This window comes from Triticum urartu, chromosome 3A, assembly GCF_056163025.1.
Source record: "Triticum urartu cultivar PI428250 chromosome 3A, HENAU_Tu73, whole genome shotgun sequence".
In the NCBI taxonomy this organism is placed as follows: Eukaryota; Viridiplantae; Streptophyta; class Magnoliopsida; order Poales; family Poaceae; genus Triticum; species Triticum urartu.
This window is the reverse complement of record NC_141875.1, coordinates 500,383,106-500,392,844: the sequence shown is the minus strand read 5'-3', so window position 1 is coordinate 500,392,844 and position 9,739 is coordinate 500,383,106. Positions and strand designations below refer to the sequence as shown.

Below are 9,739 nucleotides of genomic sequence, written 5' to 3'. Positions count from 1 at the left end.
AGGTTCTCGTGTTAGTTTTTTTTTATCTCGTATAGTTCGAACAATCTTGGTGTCTACTATGCTTTTCAGAAAGGTGAGTGCATTTGTGAAGCTTCCTGTAGAGTTTCACATGATGAGTAGGTAAATGTGCTGCTTGTGCGTTTACCAAGTAGTTATATAGGAGAGCACACAAGCAACAGACTACATAGCTTGTGCTAATTTCCATGATAAGTTTTATCGCATATGAACAAGTTATATTGTCAGTTAAGTTATTATTAAAAATTGAGTTGCTTATCGTCGAGTAAAAGACGTTCCTTTAGAGTATTTATAGTTTTATACTAATACTTTATCAAGGTGATATGCTGAAGATTTGTGATTATTACAGTATGTCCTTTACATTGCTTTGTCCAACAGAGGTATTTCTATTTTTCTATCCTCAGAAGAAAAAACAGTAAAAAGAAGATAGAGCTCGTTTAGTTTGTTTCCACAAATCTTCAACAACACGTTTATAACAATATCACCAGCCTAAATGCTTGTTACTTACAATATTTTTAATTCAGTTGACCTCTTGAATGCAGATTATTGAAGGTTGTTTCTGAAGTTGTGATTGACTGGAACCAAAGGAAAGTTGGGGACTTTTTTGGTGTGAATTGCTTGGATTAAGTGGGAGTGAAGATGTTCATTCTGTCTATATCTGGTTCTATTATTGGCAAATTTGTGCCTTCGAGATTGCTGCGAGTGTTTGTGTTCTCGAGCTGAAAATTTAGATTATTACCATGTTTGGTCTCCTGAATATAAATCATGATTCTTTTCATCTCAATTACAGACCAGCAGACCTTTCCGTCCTCATATTCCCTGGATTCGTTTTCTGCGATCGAGCGCTCGAGCGGTTGCATCTCGACGGCAGGTGCGCGCTCCATTTCAGTAGTTATACTTTAGTCCAGAAGTTTTTTGGGCTCTCTAACTTTTTTGAGTGGTTTTTCCAGTTCCCTTTACAACCGAGTTAGCTTTATACTATGAGCAGTGAGCAAGTCATGTATAAAGCAAAAACAAAATATTGGTCTGCTATCAAATGGTACATTTATTTGAACTCTAAGGGCAGGTTCAGGGTCTCATGAAGAGGGCATGTGTTTGTATTAGGTGAGATCTGAACTGATTCTGACCAATGTGAAATTAATTTTGTTGTTGATGGATCTGCAATTATTTATGTGCACAGAAGTGCCGTAGTTGAGAAGCCTGAGAAGAATATATCACTTAGGTACAGATTCGAGCTAGGGTTTTTCATTTTGTCCTTCCAATCCATTTATCATGCGATAATTTGCCCATAAAAGACATACATGATGGTCGTCGTTGGACATACTATATTTGTTTACTTCTACCCATAAATTTAAAGTCCTGAACATGTATATTACACATCTCTTGCAGGATATATTAATATTAAACTATGTGTGCGTTCCACTGCATTCATCTATTTAAGGCATGATATTTGTAAGCTTGGTTCAGGCTGCCACGCATCTATCTATATAATGCACAATATTTCTATGCTTGGTTCAGGTTGTTTCCGACAACCATTGGCAATCTGTCCCTATGTCATTCCTCTTATATATACATAAGAACTGTCTACACAGATCAGAGTTTGTGTATGAGGGTCGCTTCCATTTGTGTTTTGTTCCCTTTATTGTTTTATCAATGTAAAACCCTTGACAAATTATCCATTTCTTTTTCACAGATCAGAAGGTTTTGCAGTTGAAAAGCTTATAGGTTTGAGCACCCCAAACAACGGGGTGGGCCCTTTGACCTGTGGGTTCTGCTGGTACCAAGAGAAGGAGGTTCCTTTTAACCTGCAAGAGCTCTGCCAATGGCAGCGTGCTTTCTTTGACAATGATGTGGTACTGCACGTACGCAACATGCAGCGAGTGAAATCGGCGCAAGAGGGCATCTTGCAAGCAGCACCAAATCCTATATTATGGGACCGAGTGAGTATCTCAAAGAAGAAATAATTTTTTTGATGTAGGAATATCTGTAGGCTGATTATGCTTTGATGTATAGATCACAGTAGCACTTAGGTAAAATATAAGTTCTTAGCTAGTTCAATAGTACTTTTGTCGAACAAAGCTCAATTGACATTACGCTAAAACCTTGAGAATACCTGAGGGGACAAGGCAAGTGTTGTTTGTAATGACTTGTGTTATGATATTGCAAAATAGATTAGACGGAAAAGTACATAACATTGCCATGGAATATTTAATACTTTTAGATCTGCCTGTTCATATGATGGCATCCACAAAATCCTTTCTACCATGTGGGTGTGTTTGTGTTAGAGTTGTTTCACACAAATAGTCAAATTATTTTCTATGTGTATGCTTCTCCTTTTATCAACTTATGAGAAATTATATTAATGGGACATGCTTTATTTGCAAGATATAGATGTCTTAACTTGATAAAAGGACTTTATATCGAATGTGTTTGTGCGACTGAAGATGAGGCATGCTTTATTTGAAAAATTATATTGAGTGTGTTTGTGCGACTGGAGATGGAGGATGGCTTGTGCTCTCGCTTGTGTGGTTACCACGGTGCTCCGGCCATTATGAAGATGTGTTGTGGCGGCGATAATGTGTTCCAACTTGGACGGCGTTGCCCCCATTGTGGTGTACGGAGCTAGAGATGTGTAGTGCTATGGATGAAAGTCATGTGCAGCTTAGGTCTGTGCCGGTGGCGACGACGCATGTGGGTGCCGTTCCACTCCTTGGAGGCGTCGTCGAGGTGTGTCGGCATCTTTCCCCTCACATTGGTGTTTGGTGGTTGTCTCCGGGCGAAAGCCTAGGTTCTCATAAATAATGTTCAACAAACTGGAATTCATTTAGCAACCGATTTTTATGCTCCGTTTGAACTCATCTATCTATCTATCTATCTATCTATACCTCTCTCTCTCTCCCTATATATATATATAGGGTCGCGCTATTTGTCAGCCTGGGTGAGGAATAGTTATTCTTCACCCCCTCTCTATTTTGACATCAATGCATCATAATTTTACGTTCCGTAAGTTATGTCTTATTTCCGACGTAAAAAGAGACCGTAAGAAAATATATAATCGTCGTAAAAAAAGTTTATGTTATGTAAAATTACAAACATAAGACATAGTGTAAAATACACATAAACTGCAAATTTTCTTATCTTATGATCTATATTTTTATTTTTATGCGAAATTTTACGTAATGAATCAATAGGAATGTAACTATTTGAATTCCAAACGTAATTTAATTATGAAATGATCGTAAGATTACCTCGGGTGAAGAATAACTTATTCTGCACTCTGGATAATAAATAGTATCACTATATATATATATATATATATATATATACTTATACTAATTAGAGACTCCCTAGAAATTCCCAGGTTAATCAGTAATTAGGAGTCTTTGATCAAGTGGGATCAAATTATTACGGTGTAGATCTCTCATAAATCTCTCCCCAAAAGAAAAAAAATCTTATAGATATTTCCCTCACGATTGAAATTTCTCAATGTCTCATGCGTTGAAAAAGTCTCACGTATCTCGCTCCCACAACCCCATTCAATCTCAGAAAACAATATAAACAATCTCTCACGTACCTCTCCAAATAGGAAAAAACTCTCATGTATATCTCTCCGCACGTGTAAAGAAGTCTCACGTACACATCTCTCCCACAACCATACTCAAACAATTTGGAAAAAAAATCCACCACACGATCCTAATGCATAATTTTTTTCCTCCTCTAATTAAAGCAATTTCTATCTCTTCTGGGAAAAAAACTAAATCTACTCCACGGTCTCTTCCTCATTAGTACTCCATGATATCTTTCTCCATACTTCATGGACTCTTCCTATTCTCCATCGGACTTTCCCCACGTGGAAAATAATTCCATCCACGGCTTCTTCCTCTTCTCCATGATCTCTCTTTCTGTCTCCGCCAATGAAAAACAAATGCATAGCCTCTCTGAAGCTGAACAAGGTAGGTTTGGAAATTGATTCCATGTGCTTAAGGAGATTATCACCCTTATCCATTCCCCTTCGATGCCGGCGAGGTGGTCGGGCGGGAGCTCGGCTCTGTAGCGACGCGGCTCGAGGAAATATAAGTTGTGGTGGCAAATATAATACACATAATCCATATTGTTTATGCACTAGCGTGTGTGCGTGTGAAATAGATGAATTATGATCCCGTACCCAATAAGATGAATATGTGTGTGTTAGAGAGAGAGGGGGGAGAGTGAGGAAGAGGGAGGAAGAGAGTGTGTGTGTGAGAATTCGATAGTAAAAAATATCGCCAATGTCACTTGATATGTATGAGAATATTAAATATAATATTAATATAACTGATATTGAACTCTTAAAGTTAATATGGCTCCGTTGCAACGCACAGGCGTTCTTCTAGTATTATCTATGAAGGCATTCTCAGTTTCTTGACATGTCAACCTATCAAATTTAAAATCTAACCTAGCGTGTCAGGTTATATATGACCGCACCCGGCAGAGATGCGGGGTGCGGCAAGCCGCACTTTCCATCCTTGAAAACCAGCCGGGCAGCCCAGCTGGTTTTTATATGTAGAACGCTCTTTCGATGTACTCTACCATCCTTGAAGTATGACCGTTGAACGACTAGAAGTTTGGACTAGTCCACCTGTATATTGCGCTATCCAAGATTTTTCTCCGTTTGACCACCGAGAGAGAGAGCCAGAGAAAGGCACTCGATCGTGGGCCACTCGTGTTTGAACGCAGCTAGCTTTGCCTTTGCGGTCGGTCTACGGTGACGAAGCAGGCCGTTATTAGAGAGACGATGAGTGGCGGAAGGCGGCTACTTGGACCGTGGAGTCAAGTCAAGAAACACTATCTTCTCGTAATTAAGAGGGCGTTATGTGCACTACACACACATTTTCCGGCTTCTCTCTTCACATGGAATGAAGCAAACCGTGAGGCCGCAAGCACGTCGAAGCTTCCTAGCAAGCACCTACAGCAAGTGAGCGGTCACGTTCCGGCCGCCTTTGCTTACCTTGTGTACGTGCTTAATACAAAACCAGCTCCTCTTCCCGCGTCCACACCGCGGCGGCCAACACACGAAGAAGACCAGCCCGAAAACGCCCCAGAGCATGGCGCCCTTACCATGTCGCGCGTCCCTCCTCCTCCTGCTGCTCGTGCTCCCTTGCTGCCTCCTGCACCGCGCGGCCGCCCAGGCCGCCGACGAGGGGCGGCTGCTCATGCAGATCAAGAGCGTGTGGGGCGACCCGCCCGTGCTCGCGGCATGGAACGGCTCGGGCGACCACTGCACCTGGTCCTACGTCACCTGCGATGCCTCCGGGCGCGTCACGGGCCTCCACCTCGCCAACACCGGCGTCGCCGGCCCATTCCCGGACGCCATCGGCGGCCTCTCCGGCCTCACCAGCCTCAACATCTCCAGCAACAACATAACCGGCGCCTTCCCGACCAGCCTGTACCGATGCGCTTCGCTCCGGGACATCGATTTGTCGCTTACGTTACTCGGCGGCGAGCTCCCGGACGACATCGGCCGCGCGCTCGGGAAGAACCTCACCTCTCTGATGCTCAACGGCAACTACTTCAACGGTACCATCCCTGCCTCTTTGTCCCTGTTAAAGAACCTGCGGTCGCTCGCGCTGGACGGCAACTACCTCGCCGGCACCATCCCGGCAGAGCTCGGCGCCCTGACGGGCCTTGAGACGCTGACGCTCGCCTACAACCGGTTCAGCGTTGGCGAGCTGCCGGCGTCGTTCAAGAGCCTGACCAAGCTTAAAACCTTCTTTGCGGCAAACTGCAGCCTCACCGGCCACTTCCCGAGCTATGTTGCGCAGATGCCGGAGTTGGAGCTGCTTGACCTCTCGGTCAACGCCATGAACGGAAGTATACCTCCGGCGATTTGGAACCTCACCAAGTTGCAAACTGTGGCTCTGTATGCAAACAACTTCACCGGTGAGGTCGTCATTGATGATGGTGCTTTCGGCGCGGTGAATTTGGTGATGATAGACCTGTCCGCGAATCACAGGCTTACTGGCCCAATTCCGGAAAGTTTCGGTCTCTTGTCGAAGCTTAATACCTTGAACTTGTTCAACAACAGCTTCTCCGGCGAGATACCGGCGAGCATCGGCAGGTTGCCTTCACTAGAGACACTGAAATTGTTCAGCAATCGTCTCACCGGCACGCTCCCGCCGGACCTCGGCAAGAACTCGTCGGCAGGTTTGATGTATATTGAAGTTGATGACAACGAGATCACCGGCGCGATTCCGGAGGGTCTTTGCGCCAACGGCAAGTTCCAGTCGCTCACCGCCTCTAACAACCGCTTGAACGGGCCCATCCCGGCAGGCCTCGCCCGTTGCGCCACGCTCAACAACCTTGTGCTCGACAATAACCAGCTCTCCGGCGAGGTTCCTGAAACATTGTGGACGCAGACACGACTTGAATACGTGCGGTTGCGGAATAACCAGCTAAGCGGGAGTCTGCCCGTCAACATGTTCAGCAGCCTCTCCAATTTACACATAGAGAACAATCAGTTTAGTGGCAACATCCCAGCGGTGGCCGTTGAACTCCATAAGTTCACCGCCGGGAACAACAATTTTTCAGGGGAGATGCCGCCAAGTCTTGGCAGCGGCATGCCGCTGCTGCAGGCAATGAACTTGTCCGGTAACCAGCTCTCTGGCGGGATCCCGAGGAGCATAGCCAAGCTCGGCTCCCTGACGCAACTGGACCTGAGCAGGAATCAGCTCGCCGGCGAGATACCGGCCGAATTGGGCGCCATGCGGGTGCTCAACGCACTTGACCTGTCGTCCAACAGACTATCCGGCGACATACCGCCGCCGCTTGCCAGGTTACAGCTGAACCAGCTCAACCTGTCATCCAACCAGCTCGACGGCCAGGTACCGGCAGGGCTCGCCACCGCCGCTTACGATCGGAGCTTCCTCGGCAACCCCGGCCTCTGCCATGCCGGTCTGGGGCCCGGCTACCTCACCGGCGTGCGCTCCTGTGCTGCGGGATCACAAGCTGCCCCTTCCTCCTCGGGCGTCTCGCCGGCGCTCCGCACTGGCCTCCTGGCCGCTGCCGGCGCGCTCCTTGTCTGCATCGTGGTCTTCGCCTTCTTCATCGTCCGCGACATCAGGAAAAGGAAGCGCGCGGCACAGGACGGTGGCTGGAAGATCACGCCTTTCCAGACCGATTTGGGCTTCGGGGAGGCGGCCATACTCCGGGCGCTGACCGAGGAGAATCTCGTCGGCAGCGGCGGGTCGGGGCGCGTGTACCGCGCGGCGTACACCAACCGGTACAACGGCAGCGCCGGCGCCGTGGCCGTGAAGCAAATACGGAGCGCCGGGAAGGTGGACGAGAAGCTGGAGCGCGAGTTCGAGTCGGAGGCCGGAATCCTCGGCGGCGTCCGGCACAAGAACATCGTCAGGCTGCTGTGCTGCCTCTCGCGCGACGACTCTGCCGGCAAGCTCCTCGTGTACGACTACATGGACAACGGCAGCCTCGACGGGTGGCTCCACGGCCACGCTCTCACCGACGGCGCCAGGCACTCCGTGTCGTCCGTGGCGAGGGCCCGATCGGGTCGGCGCGACGCTGGTTTGGACTGGCCGGCGAGGATCAGAGTCGCCGTGGGCGCCGCGCAGGGGCTCTGCTACATGCACCACGAGTGCTCCCCGCCCATCGTTCACCGGGATGTCAAGACCAGCAACATCTTGCTGGACTCGGAGTTCCGGGCCAAGGTCGCGGACTTCGGGCTGGCCAGGATGCTGGCGCAGGCCGGCACGCCGGACACCATGTCCGCCGTCGCCGGGTCGTTCGGCTACATGGCTCCTGGTAAGGAATCAATCAACCATCCCTCCCTGTTCGTCGGTGACTAAATTTCCAGTGGATTCATACATCTGACACTGTCGTCGTATGCTTGTGTGCAGAGTGCGGCTACACGAGGAAGGTGACGGAGAAGGTGGACGTGTACAGCTTCGGCGTGGTGCTCCTGGAGCTCACCACCGGGCGGGCGGCCAACGACGGCGGCGAGGACGGGTCGCTGGCGGAATGGGCACGGCACCTGTACCAATCAGGAGGAAGCATCACGGAAGGCACGGACAGTCGCATCAGATACGCGGGGTGCTCGGACGAGATCGAAGTGGTGTTCAGGCTAGGCGTGATGTGCACGAGCGCGTCGCCGTCGTCGCGGCCGGCCATGAAGGACGTGCTGCACATCCTGCTCAGGTGCTGCGAGCAGACGCACCAGAAGGGCAAGGCGGAGCCTGGCCGGGAGTTCGAGGCAGCTCCGCTCCTGCTGCCGCAGCGCGGCAGCCGCCGGAAGCAGCTTTCGAACTCCAAGGGATCCGACAGCGAGGAGAACGGCGACTTCGACACCATTGTCTGACTTAAGGAGCCAACCGCAGCATCTTGATTGCACTGGCAGAGCGGTTAAGACGACAGCTTGAAGCAGGGACCAGTATATTTGTATTCGGGTAGTATACAAGTTTTGCTTACCAGGTACCCTCGACGGGTGGCTTCACACGCGCGCTCTCGAGTTCATATTCGATTTAGATGTCATACCTAGTGCATCGGGTTTAATGAAAATCTTTTGTGACAATACCGGTGCAATTGCCTTGGCAAAGGAATCCAGATTTCACAAGAGAACCAAGCACATCAAGAGACGCTTCAATTTCATCTGGGATCTAGTCCAGGTGGGAGACATAGAGATTTGCAAGATACATACGGATCTGAATGTAGCAAACTCATTGACTAAGCCTCTTCCACGAGCAAACCATGATCAGCACCAAGGCTCCATGGGTGTTAGAATCATTACTGTGTAATCTAGATTATTGACTCTAGTGCAAGTGGGAGACTGAAGGAAATATGCCCTAGAGGCAATAATAAAGTTATTATTTATTTTCTTATATCATGATAAATGTTTATTATTCATGCTAGAATTGTATTAACCGGAAACGTAATACTTATGCGAATACATAGACAAACAAAGTGTCACTAGTATGCCTCTACTTGACTAGCTCGTTAATCGAAGATGGTTATGTTTCCTAACCATAGACATGAGTTGTCATTTGATTAACGGGTCACATCATTAGGAGAATGATGTGATTGACATAACCCATTCCATTAGCTTAGCACCCGATCGTTTAGTATGTTGCTATTGCTTTCTTCATGACTTATACATGTTCCTATGACTATGAAATTATGCAACTCCCGTTTACCGGAGAAACACTTTGTGTGCTACCAAACATCACAACGTAACTGGGTGATTATAAAGGTGCTCTACAGGTGTCTCCAAAGGTACATGTTGGGTTGGCGTATTTTGAGATTAGGATTTGTCACTCCGATTGTCGGAGAGATATCTCTGGGCCCTCTCGGTAATGCACATCACTTGAGCCTTGCAAGCAATGCAACTAATAAGTTAGTTGCAAGATGATGTATTACAGAACGAGTAAAGAGACTTGCCGGTAACGAGATTGAACTAGGTATTGAGATACCGACGATCGAATCTCGGGCAAGTAACATACCGATGACAAAGAGAACAAACGTATGTTGTTATGCGGTCTGACCGATAAAGATCTTCGTAGAATATGTAGGGGCCAATATGAGCATTCAGGTTCCGCTATTGGTTATTGACCGGAGACGTGTCTCGGTCGTGTCTACATTGTTCTCGAACCCGTAGGGTCCGCACGCTTAACGTTATGATGATAATTTCATTATGAGTTTATATATTTTGATGTACCGAAGGTTGTTCGGAGTCCCGAAT

At 47.8% G+C, this 9,739-nt stretch overlaps 1 protein-coding gene across 1 annotated transcript; it reads left to right on the top strand.

The window, feature by feature from the left end:
- Positions 1–4,913: 4,913 nt before the first annotated feature.
- On the top strand, positions 4,914–8,882 carry LOC125544643 (uncharacterized). The gene is made up of 2 exons (XM_048708384.2): positions 4,914–7,809; positions 7,905–8,882. Exons 1-2 carry the CDS (start codon positions 5,100–5,102, stop codon positions 8,360–8,362), a joined length of 3,168 nt encoding a protein of 1,055 aa, XP_048564341.1. The 5' UTR covers positions 4,914–5,099; the 3' UTR covers positions 8,363–8,882.
- Positions 8,883–9,739: the final 857 nt, after the last annotated feature.